Source organism: Marmota marmota, unplaced genomic scaffold (assembly GCF_001458135.2).
Source record: "Marmota marmota marmota unplaced genomic scaffold, marMar, whole genome shotgun sequence".
Taxonomy (NCBI): domain Eukaryota; kingdom Metazoa; phylum Chordata; class Mammalia; order Rodentia; family Sciuridae; genus Marmota; species Marmota marmota.
The window spans coordinates 59233071-59253613 of record NW_026000037.1 but is presented as its reverse complement, the minus strand read 5'-3'; the positions used below and the strand labels follow the sequence as shown (position 1 = coordinate 59253613).

General features: G+C 40.6%; 1 protein-coding gene across 14 annotated transcripts in view; it reads right to left on the bottom strand.

Moving 5' to 3' along the window:
- The window catches only part of Rapgef4 (Rap guanine nucleotide exchange factor 4), a 281593-nt gene that overhangs the window by 58256 nt on the left and 202794 nt on the right, over window positions 1-20543 (bottom strand). For all 14 annotated transcript variants that reach the window (XM_048812490.1, XM_048812492.1, XM_048812493.1 and 11 more), the window contains 5 exons: window positions 5958-6042; window positions 5094-5154; window positions 3120-3196; window positions 2408-2554; window positions 321-436 (listed from right to left, as the gene is read on the bottom strand). In XM_048812490.1, the coding sequence (XP_048668447.1) occupies window positions 321-436; window positions 2408-2554; window positions 3120-3196; window positions 5094-5154; window positions 5958-6042 (486 nt within the window). The remainder of the gene's footprint in view (window positions 1-320; window positions 437-2407; window positions 2555-3119; window positions 3197-5093; window positions 5155-5957; window positions 6043-20543) is intronic.

Below are 20543 nucleotides of genomic sequence, written 5' to 3'. Positions count from 1 at the left end.
TGCCTGGCGTTCCTGTTCCCATTGTTCTCTCCCTGCCTTCTGTTCCAAAGCTATTAAGTTGAATAGTGTGTACAGAGAGGTTTTTAGAGTAGGAGAATATTCCTTCCAGCTTGACTCTAGGCAGCACCAAGCTCAATGCAGTGCCAGAAATGGATACATTATACTCCACAAGATGTGTGATTAGTCAATAGAGAGAAAAAATGTCACACATACACTGCCATCTTCCACAAAAAAAGGAGAACATGCTATTGTAGAAATGATGATACCATGTGAAAAGGTTAATCATAGTCTGGCAATTACAGTGTTGGATGCAAACATACTTTTGCTGAGGCTGTGAGTTTCCTTGATTAGAAGCTCTGCTCCCTGCTGGGACCTTCTCCAGCACCAAGACATCTTGGTCATGTTCTTTAAGTCTGACTGTGTTCGCCTCAACGTCCTGCAAATACAAATTACACCACATACAGATGCCGCCCTTTACTCAGACAATGAAAAAAATTTCAAATGCTTCAGAAACTCATTTGGTGCTTGTGATGCTAATTGTTGCGTCTACAAATTAAGTCACTTTCAAAGTCAAGGGCTGGAACGGTCAGAGAGAGGACCAGATGAGGTTTGAGGCATGTGTTTTTTTTTTTTTTTTTTTAAACTCTGCTTTTACACCAGATTCAGAGAAACAGCAAAGTCCAGAGTGATGTGGCTGTGCTTTGAGAAGCCTTTGAGAGACAGCGGTATAGCAGGGAGACAGGGGAGAAAGGTATTTATTCTTCATAAAAATATGTGGCAAACAGCACTCAGCTTCGGCAGAATTCTCTTTCCTTCTGAGTGTATTTAGTTTCCTTAGGAGTGGCACCACTGTCTCTAATCAAAAGACACTTAGAAAAATCAATGTGAAATGTGTTAAAATCTTTTTCAGTTATTTTAAATGACATTATAAATTATATCAGTGAGATATGGTCTGAAGCTGATTTTTTTCAAAGAAATTTTGGCTGAGCATAAAATTCCAAGAGCTAGTATAGCTGAACTGTAAACTTCCATATCCTTTTAAATAATTGATTTTAATTTTTAAATGTGCTTTTCCTCAACATTTGGGCTCCATCTTAAAAGAAATCAGATAACAACCAAATCAGATTCCTTGGGGTATTTTTCCCTGTGTTGTTCAATGGTATAAATGAATCTAACTTTCTTTGCATTCAGATAAATGTTTGCTTTTTTTTTTTTCTTCTTTTTTGGTACCAGGGATTGAACCCAGGGGCACTCAACCATTGAGCCACATCCCCAGCCCTTTTTATTTGAGACAGGGTCTTGCTAAGTTGCTCAGCACCTCACTAAATTGCTGTGTCTAACTCTGAACTTGTGATCCTCCTGCCTCAGCCTCTGAGTCTCTGGGATGAGAGGTGTGCACCACTACACCCAGCAAGACAATGCTTTCTTAAAACAACCTTTGTGGTCATAAATGCTGCCGGCAGAGGCGAATGCTTCTGGCAGTGTAGGGATAGGTATCTCAAGGAGAGGGAGGGAAGGGAAGAGAGCAGCGCCATTCCAGAGAGAATAGCCTCCCAGGTGAACTCCAGCTAGGATGGAAGGATCAAGGCCACAGAAGCCAGGGAGGATGGGACACTGTCATCATCCACAATCAGGTCTCTACCAGCCAAACCTGGGTCATTCCTCCCAAGGAACCAAGGACTACATGGTAGGAAAAGATCAGGGACCATTTAGGGACCATTTCTTCTAAACATCCTCTATTCTCAAAAACAACAAGCTTAAAATGGGCTCATCTTCAGGGCCAATTCTAAGTTAAAATTAAAATTCCCCAGCTTCCTCTACTACCCCAATTCTTTTCCACTGACCAATGTCTGAATCTCCTTTAGTTCATAACAATTTGAGATAAAGCACTTAAAATGAAAATGCTTGGTTAGAGTAATCAGGACTGATCTTAATTTCCACTAATGTGCAATCACTCAACAAGTGAAGAGATTGTGGGACAATATGAGAGAGGCTTAGGTTTGGGAGACCTGGGAGGTGGACATTTGAAAGGTCTAGGATACAGAAAAATGTGGAGCAGAAAGATTGCCACTGCTCTGGAGAATGGGATGGGGAAGGACACAAAAAGGGACACCTAAGATGCCAGAGAGAAACTGCTTAGAATGTGACATTTTGCCAAGGCAATTGGTATCTATCATCAATTCTCATGGCCAGTATAGGCATGTGCAGAGGAATCTGGTCCAGCATAACATCCTGTGTTTACACCTTTCTGGAATATCATCTCTGGACCCCAGAATGCACACTCATTTTATAACAAAGTCCTTTGTTCCTAGAGCACCCATTCATCACAGTACTTCACTGAGATCTCTGCTCATCTGGGAAAGGAAAAAATGGGACAGCCTTCAGGCACACCTAGCTTTGGACTCACCCTCAGAATCCGGTTGAAATCCTCCTTGTCGACTCTTAGGAAATGACAATTATCCTCTCGCAAGACGATTGAGGCGGCTCGCGGAGCATCATTCACTAGTGCTAACTTGCCAAAGTCATCTCCCTCATGCAGGGTGCAGACCACACCCTGGAGAGAGCAGGACATTCAGGTGAAATGGAGTACATACTCACCCACCCCTCACCACCCCGCCTCCCCTGAAACACTGTCTATATAAATGGGCTGTCCCTCACTATGCCAAAGTGGGATTATATAATTAAATTATGTTTAATTTTTCTTTCATTGATTGAGATGGTCTAGGGCCTAACTCAAATGCATATATTATAATCCATAAGGAGATGAGCCCCCAAAAGTATGACTGAATATAATAACTGAGAAATGTTTTGATTAAAGATGCAATATTTTGGGGCTGGGGCTGTAGCTCAGTGACAGAACGCTTGCTTAGCATGTGTGAGGCATTGGGTTTGATCCTCAGAACCACATAAAAATAAACAAATAAAATAAAGGCATTCTGTCCATCTACAACTATAAAAAATAATTTAAAAAAAAGATGCGATATTTTTTCTCCCTGGAATAGATGTATAAGATGTAATGTTGTTGCAAGTTTAATTGTAGCACTATGTTGTTACTACTTAGGGCCACACTAGCAAATGGAACACAATAAAGTTTTAAAAAGAAAAAAAGAGATATATACCTTGCCATAAATGACTACATTCACTGATCCTTTTAGAATAATGTACCAGGAGGTACCTTCTTCCCCCTGGTTAAACACTAGACACAAAAAGATGACAAGAATAGAAGCACATCAATACAAATTACAGCTTATCAAATCATCATTTTTAAGTCCCCAGAATTACGCATACATAAAATAAAAAAAATCACTGGCAAATGCTAACTTATTCAGGTGGAATATTATTTTTCTTTCTCTAGAACATGAAAGGAAGAGAAATCCTGCACTACTTTCTGTGTCCTGAAAGACAGGTTTTCACCAGATACTAATTTGCCAGCAGTCTATTTCTTAAAGGAATGCACATTCTCCTAATTCATCAAAACATTATGCCATAGAAAATAGTTTTTAAAAGTAATCTGACCAGTAATGTGAAGTTTGAAAACATGAAAATCATCACTACATCTTGTTTATAGATATATATCTACATATATTTTTTAACAAATGGGTTGGAATGATAACCACTACTGTCAAGGTAGAAATTACCCTCAAGAGGGAAAGAACAGGATACAGGAGGGAACCAGAGGCCTTCAATTGGAATTGAATTCTTTTAGAAAACAGGACATTTTTCATTTTTTTAGAAAACATGAAAAAATATGGCATAATGGGAGTGTTTGCTAAAGATTTAAATAGTATTTGTAATATGTTCTTTCTTGTTTGAAACATTTAAAGATTTCATGATCAAAACAATTAGTAAGCTGGAATGAAAGAGCCATTGTAAGTCATCAGTGACCATAAAAATAAAAAATACTAACGTGAACCATAACCTGTAAAGAAATAACATTCTTACTAAGATAGATCAGTGTCAGAAAGATAGACAATATTATCAGATAGATATTAGTTCAGTCATGCTTTGGATGACTGAAAGTGAATCCTTTTTTTTGTAATGCAGGGTACTGAACCAAGAGCCTCACACCTACTAAGCATGAGATCTACCACTGAGCTACACCCAGTCCTGAAACATTTTGAGATATAATTTTTAAGACCTTTTACGTTTCCAGCTTATTTGACTCTCAGAATACAGCATGAAGAAACAGCAGGATTGTCTCTCAGAAATTTAATTGTTGTTCTTTAAAAAATGCTCAGTGTTCCACTAGGTTTAGGAGGTGTCAGTTTAAAGATAGTGATCATTTTGTGGCTCAGCGGTTGAGAGCCTCTGAGTTCAACCCCTGGTCCCCGCCCCCAAACAAAAAAAGATAGTGATCATTTTTCTTTATTGCAGAACCTCTGAGAAGCTACAGTATGCTGATGTGCCTTATGATTCTGCAAGAGAAATTAGAGAAGATGACATTTCTTGGTCACTAGATCATTAACCCCTATTTTGTAAGAAAAATTCTGTAGGACTAATGGGAAATGCCAATGTTATAATAATGTTCGGATCTCTTTAATATCAAATTTCGATTTCTTGCTCCCAAATATGATCACAGAACTAAAATACCACTTGAATTCTGGAGGGATGCTATATATTAACACTGCATCTGTGTTTGGGGCAAAGAAATTCTCTCAGGCTTGGAGCCTACAGTGGAAGGGAGAGAAGAAACAAAACATAATAGCTTAAATATGATTGTAACTAGCAATTTTGAGAGACAGACTAGTTCTTCTGAAGCCATAAAGTGAGGTCACTGTGAGTAGGAGCACCCAGGGCCCTGCCTGAAGAACAGTGACCTTACCCTGCCCCCTTTAAACACCATCTTGAGCCAGTAGGGCAGGGAGTGAGAAGGGCTCAGGCTGGCCACCACTGCTCAGGTGGGTACAGAGAACCACCATACTTCAGATTAACTGACACGTGCTGGAATAACCACAGGTCAGAAAAATCTAAGTGCCACATGACATCCTGCCAAGTCAAACTGGGGGTGGGGGTGTGTGGTCTGCATCAGGCTTCCATGACAAGTGCTGGAGAGGATGAGCCAGGCTCAGTGTTCTATCACAGTTGTCACTTACGGACGGTCCCTCCTTTGGCATGAGACTCAAAAATGAGAACACCTGCTAACTCCCGTTTCACCTAGAAGAAAAAGAAAGAACATGGAAAGGCCAGGTTTGCGGGTTTTTGGGGAGAAGGACTTGTGCCCTTTGTGGGCACAATGTTGATGGACTCCTTATTTCTTTCCTGGCTGTATGTTACCTTGCCTGTTGCTAATCTCAAAACTACTTTCACTAGATTTGCGGCTAGGTTCTCAGAGACTGTGCAAGAAATATTTACAGCTAGTTCATATGGGACAAGCTCCTTAGAAACTTCTTAAAACATCCCACATGCACAAACCTATCTTTTGCTTTGGGCAAAAAGGTGAGACATCTACAACATCCTATGCTTCTCTTGCTGTTGGTGGCTCTTTTCTGCATCACACAATAAGACATCACTGCAAACATGCTGAAAAAGAGTCAGACTTAAAGTTGAATCATTAAGCAAGCAGATTTATATTCCAAGATAGTCAAAATTCTAGGTTACTCCTAGCCAGCTAAAATTCCAATCTTTAAAAAAAATTCCAAATTATGATTTCAATGATAGGTCTAGCTTCCTAAGAACCAGGTGACCTGTGATTTTTTTCAAAGTGCCCAGGCACCTAGTGTTTGAGGAAACAGAGACCACCCACAATTTCTCAATTACACCAAGACTGGAGAAGTCAGAACAGGGGCATTCTGGGTATCTGAAGTACAGGAAGGGAGAAGAGGTCTTTCCTTAATGAGGCTTATGGAACCTCTGTTGCCCATCTCTACATATCCACAGGTTCCCCAGGTGAGGCTCCAGTCCTAGCAATGCATCTAACTTAAAGTCCCTCTGACCAGCTTGACTAACACACAACTTACTGTGGTAGAAAGATGAGATAAGGCTTTAATATGAAGGAGCTCTTCGTAGATAATCTCCAGGTCATCCATAGTCCTTTGGCCAGGTCTACAAAAAGAAAAACATTATCATTCAGACTTCAGCATGGAAATGACACTGCGGTCGGCAACATGCTCAGGGATGGCTCGACATAAGAAGATATTGGCAGAGGGGAGAGATCATGCCATTATAATTCCCAAAGGGATTTTGAAATGAACATGTCCTTTGAAGGAGAATTTGGGAGCAATCTGATGTGCACAGAACCCCTTCTCTTCTAATTGCAGAAAGAAGAGTCCCTTGGCTCACATTGTAGTTGGCTAACTTGCCCTTGACTTTACAGAAGGTTGATCTGAAGAACTACTTTTCATTACCACATCAATCAATAGTGACAAACCTTGCCTCTTAACACTCGAAGCAATTGGTTCAATCAACTTGACAGCAAATCCAAATTCCTTGGGATCCTGTGTGATATTTTAGCTTAACAAATAGTAATGCTGTCATTACTGTTTTGGGTTAGGTAGTATGCTTCTTCCAGAGGACCGAAATAGAGGATGCATATAGACTCATCACTTTTTTACCCAGCCCTAAGGAGGTAAGGGCATGAGATGAGAATGAGGTACATAGCAGTGTCTGGGATTAGCAAGACAGGAAAAAGCAAAGTATGTCTCGACATTTCTCAAACTCTATTCCATGGATTACCTCTGTCCATAAGAGGTTAATTGACTTTTGTAAAGTTTTTTTTTTAATTCTAAAATTTATTATAAAACTAGTATCCAATAATATACCTTTAGGAAACAGGGTTTGGGGGTTTTACAGACCTTTTTGTCATGGGAAGACTGAGTGAATTCCTAATCACCTTTTGGGTCTATAATTATTTTCGAATCACTAATAGTGTTTAATTATAAAAATGATAAAAGATATACGATTAGTTAGTAATTTGGATTTTTTTTTGTTCTCTGCAATATAATGAATCCTGACTAGAATGTTTTTGAAACCTAAAAACAAATGTATAATTCTGGGAGTGCTAGGAAGTCAATTGAGAGACAATTTATACATTGATGGGCAGGCAGCACTTACTCTCAGCAAGTTGCTGTAGTCATCAGCATTACTTATTACATAGTCATCGTCCTATTTTTTTTTTTGCATTTTGTCCTAAAATTACAGCAACTTATGGTATTCTTGTTTGTTTGTTTTTCTTTTTCTTTCTTTTTTTTTTTTTTCATTTCACTGCTTATTCAGTAAATCTACTATAAAGGACAAAGCTGAAGCAAACTTGCAGAGAANCCTCAGCAAAAGTATGTTTGCATCCAACACTGTAATTGCCAGACGATGATTAACCTTTTCACATGGTATCATCATTTCTACAATAGCATGTTCTCCTTTTTTTGTGCCAGGGATTGAACCCAGGGGCATGAACCACTGAGCCATATCTCCAGCCCTTTTTTGTATTTTATTTACAGACAGAGTCTTGCTACATTGATTAGGGCCTCACTAAATTGCTGAGGCTGGCTTTGAACTCACGATCCTCTTGCCTCAGCCTCCTGGGCTGCTGGGATTACAGGCATGTGCCACCCATGCCTGAATAGTCAATGTTATTTTACACTAAACATTTTATTGTGATTGAGCTTTGGATGGCATTCCATCAGGATTACACTGTAATTTTAAAAAAATGTTTTGAGTCAAACAAACTCAGGGAAGGGTGGTATACTGAGCACAACACTGAATTTAGAATCTGAAGATCAAGTTCTAATCTCAGTGCCATCACTCACCAGCCACATGAGGTGAGAGCCTTAGTCCCATCTGAAAACTGGAGACAATTCCTTTCTGAGGGAGATGTAAGAGCTAAAGGAAGCATTGAGAGTGAAGGCACCTATATATTATTTGTGTAAGTGAAAAAAAAATCCATCAAAATTATATTAAAAACTCAAACACTTGCATAGGAAATTAAACAAACTTATAAATAAAATATGACATTTGGTACAGCAAATTATATCTGGAACTTAGTCAATTATTAGATCAGTACTCTAAGTGATCAGAATTGAGTTGTCAGTATTCTAAAACAGTTAACTGGATTAAACAATTTTGCAACCATATTATCACACGGAAGACCAACAGATCTGGTGGGGACTAAGGAGAGGATGAAAACTACGTGATTTGCACATTGACTCCACAAGGACAGCTTTGACATGAATAAAGGAATATGATACCCTTCTCATAGAAGCAATGGAGGATCTATTTCTTAATCCTGGCTGCACAAAGACAGACATTAAATCCATGACCCGGGAGATACCGGCAAGGGTCACCTCCTGCTAAGGATCACCAAGGAAGGACACAATTGCATACCAATCTAGTGCTTAGCGGTAGAACCCAGGAAGTATGGAACCAGAAAAGTATGGGACAGAAAAGCTGTGGCCACAGGGGCTCCAAAGAATCCAGGCCTTCTTGGCAAGAGGCCTAATCTACACTACTTGACTTAGACATGGGGATTTCAAAACTAGGACCCTTGGGGATTTAAAAGTCAATGGAGTCACCTCTGTCCATCTACTACCGTAGAGGTAGCTAACATGACAGACTCAAGGTAGGCGTAAGAGGATTACGGCTCTTCAGCACAAGGAGCAACCCTGCTGTTCATGCTACTTGACATCAGCTGCAAATAGCATGGAACTCTCCTAAACGCTTGGCTAAAAGAGAAAACAGTCTCCAAGTCCCCCATCTCACCTCCATAGGGTGGGCTGTGATGGAAGGAGGAGAAAAACCCAGCCAGGAAAAGAAAGGTTTGGAATTCAGCTTTAAAATCTTGATTGACTCAATGATGGAAGTTTGGAAGCAGATCTATGTGTTTGGAAGGAATGTTTATATAACATCAATATGAAACCCATATTACTCATTTAATGATTCTTTTTAAAAGAGTAGTGTGTTTAGAATCTACGATTTATATTTATACTTCATCTAAGATTTAAAACATGATGAGGAACTGTCAGATCCTCAATGCAATATACTAAAAGTTTCAGTGGTTCAAGGCTGACTTTGAGCTGTTCCAGTTAGTCTTAGGACCCAAGTGTTAAGGAAGAGAGGTAACAATGGCAATATTTAAGGCATTTTTGAAACATATTCAGTTTTCCTGCTGCCTTGCATCCCCTGCTCTCTCCCTGCTTTCCTAAACATTCGTCCACCTCTCATACTGTGTTCTTTCCCCAAGGCTCTGTTCTACCTTCTCTCCCTGGGAAAAACTCCCAAGGCCAATCCACCAATAAAGAGACTGACATCTTTATCTCCAAATAGCGCTTCTTCCTGAGTGCCAGTGGCTTCCTGTCCATCTCTTTCCAGATAACCCACAATATCTCCAAGCGCAATCTATCCAGAAGTGTTCCTTCACCATTATGCCAGATTCTTTAAAGCCAGATCTTGATTTACTTTTTCAAACTTAGCTATCTCCCCTGACTTCATACTATCTCTGATAGCCACGGTCTCTGCTCCAGACGTTTGGGGCACCTTTCCATTCCTCAAAAACACTCTACCTTCTCACGTCCAAGACTTTGTGCTCCTCTCAGGCTAGGATATTTTTTTCTGCATCCAGCCCAGCCCAGATGTCACTGCTCGTAGGTAACACCAACTTGCTGACCTCTATTCTTTCATAGCACATTGCCCTACTATTACAGTAATTTGCAACATATCCTGATGAATTTTATTTGCTTAAATATTCCTAACTCTAGACTGATCTTGTGAATAGAAGCAGTATCGAAGGGTAAAGGGCAATGCATTAGAAGCAGAATTGGATTTGAGATCTAAATCATGAAACTTCTAGTTGCTCAATTGGTTGAATGCTTTTTTCTGCATCTGTAAAATGGGAATACTAAACAGAATTGTTGTGAAGGCCAAATCAGTTAATGTACATGAAGCATTGTACACACGGGAAATAATAGCACACAGGTGGGACAGCATTATTATCAGGGTAGGTAATCAGCATGGCTTATCAACTGAGTGAGCACTGGAGTTCTCACAATTCATGCTGAATTCAGGGGAGATGACAGCAATACCATGGACCAGTTCTTGTTTTGTGATCTGAGGGAAATGGGTGCTTATGCTTTGTTATCCTTCCCACTGAGGATTATGGCAGACCAGGTATCCATGGCACAACTCACTTTGAATAATGTCAGGCAAAAACTTTGAGTAATCCTCCCTTATCTGTGGTTTTGCTTTCCATGGTTTCAGTTAATCTTCAATCAATGGAGGTCCAAAAATACTAAATAGAAAGTTCCAGAAATAAACTATTTATTAGTCTTACATAACTTTTACTATACTAAAGTTATTATAATTGTTCTATTATTAGTTGCTGTTAATCTCTTACTATGCTTAATTTATAAACTAAACTTTATCACAGATATGTATGTATAAGAAAAAGGGGTCTATAGGGTCAGGTACTATCCACAGCATCAGGCATCCATGGAGTGTTCCTGTGGATAATCAAGATAACCTTGATTACTAACAGAGGGAAGAGATAGATAAAAAAATGATGAATTTCACATCTTGCTCTAAATCCCAGAAAATGATAGAAAAGGTATATTTTCCTTAGGAGTATAGATTATTTTCATCCAATTGTTACCATCTTAGACCAGCTGAAGTTATTCAGTCTAAGTCAAGGTCATTAGGGGACTGGATGGAGCTGACCACCCAAGACCAACCAGCAGCATGTGTTGGGCAGGGTCCTTTACTGGTCAGAGTTTTGGCTGCCATGAGAAAGGTCTAATATAGAAATCAGACAAGTACCACCAGCACCACACACCACAAGTGAGGATTAGGCAGACCGGAAAGCTTTAGGAATTCTTGGCTAATAGAAAGCAGATAGGAGAAGTCTGGGAAATGAGACCAGAAGCATGGCAGCTCAGCACTTCCAGGAAAACCAGGGCAGGAATTAAACTGTGGCGCTGAGAAGACAAGATCTGCGGCAACAAGCATGGGGGGCAGGAGCAGGGGTGTCGCCAAAAGCTCCTCACCAGGTTGGCTGGACATTGGTCGCTTGGAGCAGTGGACAGTGGCGGAGTTTACTGCTGGGAGAAAAACTGAGCCCTGTGCTTCTAGATGATGCCCAGGGAGGACTCTCAAGGAAGCCCTGGAGCCTGAGAGGCACAGAACAGAGCAAAGAAGAGAGCAGATAAAACCCCAGGGCCCTTTGGGAGACATCAGGGAAGGAAGGGGACAGCAGCTCTCCCAGGAAGAAAGGGTGTGGAATGGTTCCATTCCTGGGAAATCCTCTTTATTTTGGCAACTAGTGGGAAGAATGGAGGGTGGCTTCAACCTGCCTGCACTCCACAGACCTCTCAGAAAGCAAAGAGTTTTGGGAAACATCCTCACTCTAGGGTCTACTGCCTTCAGGGGAGGCTCTCTAGGGGGAGCAACAGACACATCTGCATAGACACCTAGGCTAGGGGCTGTTCCACTCCTGGTCATCCATTTGTCAGTAACCAACCTGGACACATAATGACTTCTGCAGGGACCACAGCAGCCCTTTGAAATAGAATGGAGTGACATCTAAACACAGGTCAGTCTCCGAGTCTTAAACAACATTCAAAATGAAAGAGAAAAAAGAAAAACACAAGGACAATACAAAACCAGCCCTGTGGTCTGAAGTGACCAGTGGACCTACAGGGTGGGTCACTGCCATCTGGCAATCCACCCAGGTAGCAAAGAATTTTCTAATCCTATCTACAGCAAATTTTTACTGAGGTGAGAGAAGTCAGGGCTGCTAGGTGCAAAGAGGTATCCTTTAAAAATGAGTCTATTCACAATTCACAAAGCAGCAAAAGCATTCATGAGAAGTGTGCTGACAGCCAGGACTCTGTCCCTCAGGGGCCTCTATGTGCCATTAGGATTGACAATTGAGTTAAATCGCAGGGAAGAGGCCAGATGGTATGAAAGTCAGACTTGCCAACCTGTGGCCAATAAAGTGAGTCCCTCACCCTGCCCAGGTGGATCTCAGGGTTTGCAGCAGCACTAATAGCAACCAGCCCCACCTTTGCCAAGGCTGCCAGCTCAGGGCTGCTGTGCCATCTAGTGTCCCAGAGAAGACTTGCCTCTCAACTCTCGCTCTGGACAGAGGTTCTTCCCTTGATTCACCCACACCCCTCAAAAAGCCCCTAAAGCATCTACACCTGAGCATTCCCTACCACAATCACTGAACAAAGCTGCATTGAAAAAGTGAGTTCCAATGGGAAATGGTAGCATTAAGCACCTTTCATGCTTTGGTCTTTTCGGGGGTGACAGGGAAAGAATGGAGAAGAGATTCTACAAATCAGCCCCCCAGCCTGTTCAAACAGTAATGAAAGGGTCCCAAGGACTGAAGGCAATTTGGCTTTCAAGAGGAAAGGGAGTAGGGGCTGGAGCAGGAGGAGATCACTCCCATGTACCTTCACAAGAGTAACCTACAAGGCTGGGGAAGTGAATTGACTGGCTGCTCTGAGTGGCAGCTGTTGAATGTACCTGGTCTTTACTTGTCCTTCTCCAGATGTCACAGGGAGAGATATTAGGTATCCCTGCTTCTTTACAAATCTGCGTGGTGCCACATTGATGTGGATTTGTAGGATCCTGCTGTGGAAAGGCCTAGTTTCTGCAGGGGATGCATTCTGGCAGCAATGTCTAGTTACAGACAAGATAATAAACGGGGCTGGATGGGGAAGCACTTTATACATTAAAGGATGGGAGGGCTCAGGTGATATTGGAAGCTGCTGGTAAATACCATTTCATCAAGGAATTTATCAAGGTCAGAGACGGAGCTCCTCAGTTATTGGAATGTGGTTAAAATGAGAGATTCATCCAGCCACCAAGCAGCACATTGGCATGGTCAGGGGTTAAATATGCAGGTGAGAAAGTAAATAACCCAATTCATGTAGATCTGTCACCTAGCAGGACCTAGTATATAGGGGAAATTCCCAGAGAAGTTAAGGTAATAAATGTCTACATAAGTCATAGTCATGTCAAAATAAAGAAAGAATACTTTATTTACCTTTTGTGGGGGAAGGCTTTATTTTTGATGACAGACTTTGTCTCATCCTACCTGATTCTCCTACTTATAAGTCATTTCTTAAGTTTGGATAATTTTCTAAGACTTTTGAGACTTTCTAAAGATATCAACCGCTTCCACTTCCCTTAAAGGAAAGTTTGGTATGTAGCAAAGCATTTCCCCCCACTTTTCTTTACCTCCCAGGACCCTGCTTCTTAAGTGTCAGGGACATTCTAGGAACCTGGTGACTGAATACTGAAGTGGCCTGCCCAGTTGGGGCTACTCAGCTCCCTGCCATATTGCCACTCCCTCACCTTATCTTTAACTCAGAAAAGGACCCTGTAAATTTACTAGATGAAATTAGGTATTTTCTAGTTCTGATAGCAAAGCTTGTGTACATAGAGATTCTTTGTGAAAATAGAAGTTAACATAGTCTACAACTGTAGTCAAAGGCAAAAGCCTACAGATATTTATGAGAAATGAAGCCATCCGCATAGGACATGCATAGGGTTCTGTCATTCAGGGACTCTGAGCCTTGAGTATATTTTAGGATAATGGGATTTGATCATGTTTAGGAATTAAATATACCTAACATTCTTCTGTCAAAGTGTTTTATAAGGACACTCTAGAAATGTCATATGAAACTTTTTGAAAGATATAACTACAATTATTTTCCTTTCAAAAACCTAAGCAATAAATGGAGAAGAGAAAACAAATTTGGATGGTGTCATAGTACAGTTCACACCCTCCCTTTGGATGAGACACATGTGAAATACACTTGGAAACATTTTGAGGAGGTGGTATATGGATACATTATTACATTTTCTTTGCAGCCAATTCTTAGGGACAGATGGATTATCCATTTCTTTCTTTTTTTTTTTTTTCATTTCACTGCTTATTCAGTAAATCTACTATAAAGGACAAAGCTGAAGCAAACTTGCAGAGAAGAAAGAATATTGTCAGTAAAATAAAAATAGAAGAAGAGAGGAACTTAGTTATCTACTAAGCTTAATCTCCTTTTCTGTACTCGGGGGTTGTAATTAGCCCTACCTAGTTCATAGAGTTATTTAGCGGTTCAAAAAGGTAATGGGTATGAGATCACTATATAAACTGTATAGTGCTAGTCAAATATTAATTAAGAAGTTTTTTTTGTGGTTCTGGCTAAAGGGTTGGTGTGAAGTAAATTGACTCTTCCTGGGGCTGTGGGTTGTCAAAGGTTTCTATGGTACCTTTAAATTGTTTTCTGGCAACTTCTCAAGAGGACTGTGAAGAGAAGCCAATAAATTATTCTAAGATGGGTGCCAGATTTAGCAAATAAAAACATTGCATGAAATATATACGTAAAATTATTCATTGTTCATCTGAAACTCCAATTTAACTGGTGACATGAATCAAAAAGCACTTCATTTCTGGAGAAACAATTTTGATGGTGGATTTTAAAACTTCAGACCCACATTTCTTTTGGACCGTACATAGTTGGGCTCAGGGCACAAGAAAACAATAAATGAATTATAGGCTCCAGAAGTATATAACTTCCCGAGGATAGGATAATCCTCATTATTATCATAACCCATTATTTATTAGTGGAACATCTGGGTCTTTCTCAAACTAAAAGACTTCTTTTTCTACAATAGATTGCATATAGCCCATTCCATATGGTAATAACTGAATGAGTAGATGGTTTACTTATATTCCAGATCTGTGCAGCATTAATTTAATGAGATGAAGTTAGTCTGTAATAATTACTTTAAACTCAGAGTTTCTCAGGGCTTTGCTAAGCTGCTGAGGATGGCTTTAAACTCGTAATTGATCTTCCTGTCTCAGCCTCCCAAGCTACTAGGATCATAGGCATACACCACTGCACCCAGCTAAAGTCAGATTTCTGTAATGTCTTTCTTCATCAGTGTTTGGAGCACAAATCCTTGAGGTCATTGTGAATCCCTTTAGGACCATGGTAGGTGGCAATGCACAGGATCTGGAGTCAGATAGACCTGAGTCAAATCCTGAGTCCACCACTTTCTGCAAAACCACCAGGCAACTGACTTAACCTAAATCTCAGTTTCCTAATCTATAAAATGGGGGTTATATTAATTAACTACCTCAGAGTTTTGTTATGAGAACTGAAGTAAATAATTGTTTAGCCCAGTGCTTAGTTAGCACTTGTGTGCTTAATAAATGTGGCCATGATTAAATACAGTTGTATTTGTGTTTCCACTTACAATTCCCTTGGAAAGTAAGGAGAGAGTAAGCAGGTATTATTAAATTCATTTTATAACTTAAGAGATTTGTAACCTGGAGATGTTGGATGAATTAATGGTAAATTGTTAAGAACAGAATTCTGGGCTCTTATACTCAGTATTACTTTCAATTTTTTTAGCAGGCTCTTGGATCAAATGCATGCATCTCAAATACTGTCATTAAATTCTCAAAATATAATTAATTTTAATCTCATAAAAAGATCTGTCTTTAGTCTTGGCCCCTCTAGTCCATTCTTCACAGGTAGCAGAGAAAGTGACCTAAAGCAAATATGACCATGCCACACCTCCCTTTAAAAACTCTCCAGTGGTGCCCTAATGGCTATTAAATAACATCACAGAGGACACGGCAGATCCCTCTTAATCTTGCCTTGGCCTAACTGTCCAGGCGTGCCTGGCCTGGACATTCCCTCAGTGGGAATCAGTTTCTTATTCCCTGGAGGAACTTTCTCAGCTTTTTCTGTTCCTACCCACACCCCTGTGTTCCTGCCAGGCTAAGAGTGCTTTCTTCTGTAAAGAACAACTCCAAAATAATATTGTTCACTCCCTTGAAGAAGAAACAGCTTGAGCATCAACCCAAACACCCAACCATCATAAAATGAATGCAATAAGGCACATTCAGAGGATTATTCTGCACCTACTTAAAACTCCCAGCCTTTAAACATATATACATTTAAGAAAGAGGCATCTCTAAGTGCAAAAAGTTAGGAACCAAAAAATCACCAGAGGGACAGGCACTGCAATGCTAATGAGAGTGCTCTCTAAGACATATGATTGCAGGTGTTATTTATTCTTCTTTTACTCTTTTCAATAGTTTCTAAATTTTCTGCAATGAACAGATTGACTTTAACAATGAGAAGTCATGAAAAACTCGAGGTAATCTTAAAATGAACCCTAAGCTGAATGGGGAGTTGCTTCCATTCTCCCCTCTCTTGTGAGTCTGAACCATACTGGCAGCAATCCAATGGCTGCTTTCCTGGGCATTGCAGACGTGAAGGGAGAGTGGCAAACTGCTTCTATAGGGGAGATGCAAATTCAGACCCAAGAAATGACCCACTTAATGGAATCACTGATTCAGGTAGATTCCACGAGCTCATTTCAGGCACAGCTATGGTTGCAGTAAAAACAAAGACCACACTTGCCACATAGTGAAGGGAAGGATTCATAGTGCATTTCCTAAGATTAGGTTCTTCCGGGGCTGGGGATGTGGCTCAAGCGGTAGCGCGCTCGCCTGGCATGCGTGCGGCCCAGGTTCGATCCTCAGCACCACATACCAACAAAGATGTTGTGTCTGCCGAAAACTAAAAAATAAATATAAAAAAAAAATGTCCAACTATTCTGAGAATATTTCATATAAAAAAAAAAAAAAGATTAGGTTCTTCCACTCATACTTTGCTTTATTTTTTTTTGGTGTTGCTGGGGATCGCCAACTAAGCTATATCCCCAGCCCCCAGGTTTTACTTTTCATCTGACTAGCACTTGAGAATGGATTCTGTGGCTATGAGCATTCTCTGGGTATATCCCAACAGAAATCAAAACCCTCGGCACCACTGATTTTAGGCGTGCTAATCTGAGATCCCCTGAGGAAATAAATCCCCCTATAATTACCAGGATTTCAAACTTCACACCTCCAAAAACAGTTTGGACAAATAAAAATCCTATTAAAACAAGTTTTGCTAATTAAGAGAAAATATGTAGCCCCTCAAGTGCCCCCTAAAGGTGTGTGGAACGGTGGCAATGAATGGATGTAAACAAATGGATCAGCAACTTTTCCAGCTCCCCATGGTATTTTCTTGAGTCACTTGAGGCCATCTTAAATTGTTTCCTTTCAGCCTCATGCCCCATAGCGTATGTTAGAAAAACATTAATTTTTTACATGAAACAAATGAACTAGAATTTCTGAGTTTGGGGCCCATTGGGAAGATTCAGAACCTGCAACAATTCTTTCATGTTATAACAACCTAAATTTCTTGTGTTATTTGTTCCTCTGCTCAGGTTCAACTACTCAAACTTCTAGGCTTCTAGGCTTCTAGGGAATTTCAGAATTGCAGAACTGGAATTAGATTGGGGAAATACCATCTATTTTATTCCCCCCAACCCCCGCCCCCAAGTGAGTCTTAGACCATTCTAAACAGTGGAACATTATGTCTCACTTTACTTGGAGGAAGGAACTGGAAAACTTGCATGGAAATAGCATTCTGTAGTCCTGACGAAGCCTCCTTGTATGCATCTGGCCTCAAGTTTATAATGTTTTGTTTACCTGGTCACTCCACGTCTTTTTACCCATGGCTTTCTCTCTAAAACACCTGCTCCAATGTAGCCAAAATGCACATTTCTGCTGGTAAGGGTCTCTATTGTATCTATTTGCTGTAGGGTAACCTCTTGTTTTTAGACTTACAAACAAAGCAAAATCAAAACAATAAGCTCCAAGGGCTCATTCAATGCTTGATGGCCCTGTCTCAGAGCTGCAGCAACAGCACCATCAAACTGTCACCGTTCAGTAGCACTTGCCCCCAGACGCCATCCAGGTCTGCACCTGCGCAACCAGGATGGCATTGTGAGTCAGTCTGTCTGCCACCACATAAAAAGCTAATTTCACATTCAGAATGTATGTTTTTCTTTCAATACCAATAGCAACAAGAGTGTGCCAAAAAATTCCCCCTGAAGCTCTATTCTGTTTTTTAAACTACAGAACATTCTTTCATAGTTTGACAGTTAAAATGCTGCAGTTAATGTAATAAACAGAGAATTTTTCTAAGTAGCCTGTCAAAACAAGTGACACCTTTTTTTTTTTTTTTTTGGCTAGCGAGTCTCAGATTCAGAACAATAGGAAGTACCTTTCAAAGCAACATCTTCATTATACAATCAAATTCTCAAAGTAATCTTCTCATCAAAGAATATTGTGTTATTTCTTTCCTAGTAATTATCAGAGTTCTGCAACCTCTCTGGCAGTGGTGACTATTATAAGATGCAGCTGTGCTGAGTTAAAGAATTGGGGGTCTTGCCCCCGTCGACATGGAGCCAATGCATCTTCTGCCTCTCAATGACTTGGCAGTTTGGGCACTACGGGCTCAACATTTCCAGGGCCTTTGAACATGCCCTATTTCCAGAAGCAAACTTCTCAGCTGTCTCTTCAAGGACAGCAGTTATACTGGCAAGACTTGATCACCTAAGCTTATTTTCTTTCTACGTTAAAAAAAAAAAAAAGTAGGGAGCTGGGGTTGTGGCTTTGCGGTAGAGCACTCACCTAATGTGTGAGGCCCTGGGTTTGATCCTCAGCACCACATATAAATAAATAAAATAAAGGTATTGTGTCCACCTACAACTAAAAAAAATTTAAAAAAAAAGGTTGTACCTTCTAAGATTACCAGCAGACCTAAAAAATAGAGTGTGTGCATATGCGTTTGCAGAGTTTGAATGTCAGTCTCACAAAATTAGATTTCTTATTTTTCACTTTACCATCTCTTGGGAGCTGTATTCCAGTAGAAAGAATATTTAAGAGTCAAAAGAAGAACGGCCAGCCTAATCCCAATGACTGCAAAATTAAAACAAAGCAAAGCAAAACTGTGAAGACAAGAAAAATCCCAAGTCTCCCCAAAATGAATCTGCCTCTTGGAATAATGGCGAAGCTGCAGTTTAACAGCCAATGCTACAGTGGGAGAGCTAAGCTTTGGAATGTAATTTTCTTTGAAGAATCTTTGGGCTGATGGGATTCATGCGATTGGATGCTGTCTGGAAAAGCAAGAAAGTTCACTGAGTCAGCCCTCAGTTAAGTGTTTGCTTCATCTGATTCTAATTTGGGAATGCCTCTCCCACTGGATTACAAACTCCCCAAAGCCAGGCATCATTGTATAATTATTATTATTTTTGCTTGTAATCTATTTGGTAGACACTCAAAGAATTGAATGGCATTTCTGCCTCCCTTGAAGCAAACAGGACTGAGGGAACATTAGCCAGGGCTGAGTATTCATTCATTCACTCACTCACTGTGCAAAGGTTTGTCAATGGCTTACTTGGTGTAAGCCCAGAGTTGGGGATGCGACGGTCTTACTATTCTATACCAGGTTAAAATCCCCATCTGCAGTGTGTTGTATTAACACACACTACGTTTTCCTTTGTAGGACATAAGATGGCTGTAATTAAATGATGGCTTCCAGGTCTTAAAATCTGTTTCCTGCACTTCACGGAGCTCAGAGAAGGAGAAGCAACCTTCTTGTTCTCTGGTTACCTTAATTAGCCTTAGCAACCTAGCGTAGTGTCTGGAACAAAGTAGGTATTCAATAAACACTGGTGAAAAACTAACTAAATCAAGTGAAATGAGATTTGTCTTTGCCTTTAAGAAACTCCGTTTATTGCAATGTTTCTCAACAGGACATTATTTTCAGGGTAGATCCTCTCTTTATTTGGGGCATCATCCCGTGTTCGGCACCTTTTGGTCCCAGCCTTTGCCCAGTGAATGTCAGCACTGTGCCCACTCATGTACTTTGACAACCAAAACATCTTCACACATTCCCAAGTGCTGGGGAATATCCTATCCCTGCATCAGGACCACTCTATGATGGTGACTTGAAAAAAGGTGACAAAAAGGCAGAAAAGGGATGGATCCAGGAAATGATGAGGAAGGACAAGTGACAGACAATGGGATCAGAGAGAGGAAAAGCAGTCTGCCAGGAGAGGAGGCAAGCTTTAGAATGGCATCCAAGCTCCCCAAGCCCTAGGGCATTCTCTTGTGTGTCCTCAGCCACCTGCCCTGCAATCCTTCAGGGTAGAAACAGCATAAATTGGCTGGGCAGGATTCTTGGACTCCTGTTAGGTCAGCAAAGCTCTGGCTTTTCTGTTTGATACTTTGGATTTTCCTGTTAAATTTTTGTTTGAAGAAAGGGTTTTGAGGCTAAAAGAACTAAAAACCATGGTTCTAGAGTTAAGGATGCTGGTACCAACGGGGAGGAGGGAAGGCCTTTGAAACACACAGTGTGGGAGATTAAGACCCAAGAGAAAGTTTTGACAAAAGGGACATGGTGTGACAAAAATGAAATGTGTTGAAAAGCCTCTGCAGCACTGAGGATGGGCAAGTGAAAGGGAAGGAATCCTGGGGACAGGAAACAAAGCTGCACTCGGAGAGGCGACTGTGAGTTGGTCTGAGGGGTAGGCATGGGGGAAGTTGGTCTGAGGGACAACTCTCTCTTGGAAAGTGCCCAGTGGACACACCAGACATGTAAAGTTTAAGGCTCTTGTCGAGACCTGATAATAAATGAAGGTTGGCCAAGCCAGTGACTCAGAGTTGACATCCACAGGCAGTTGGCCCTGGTTGCAGGGTG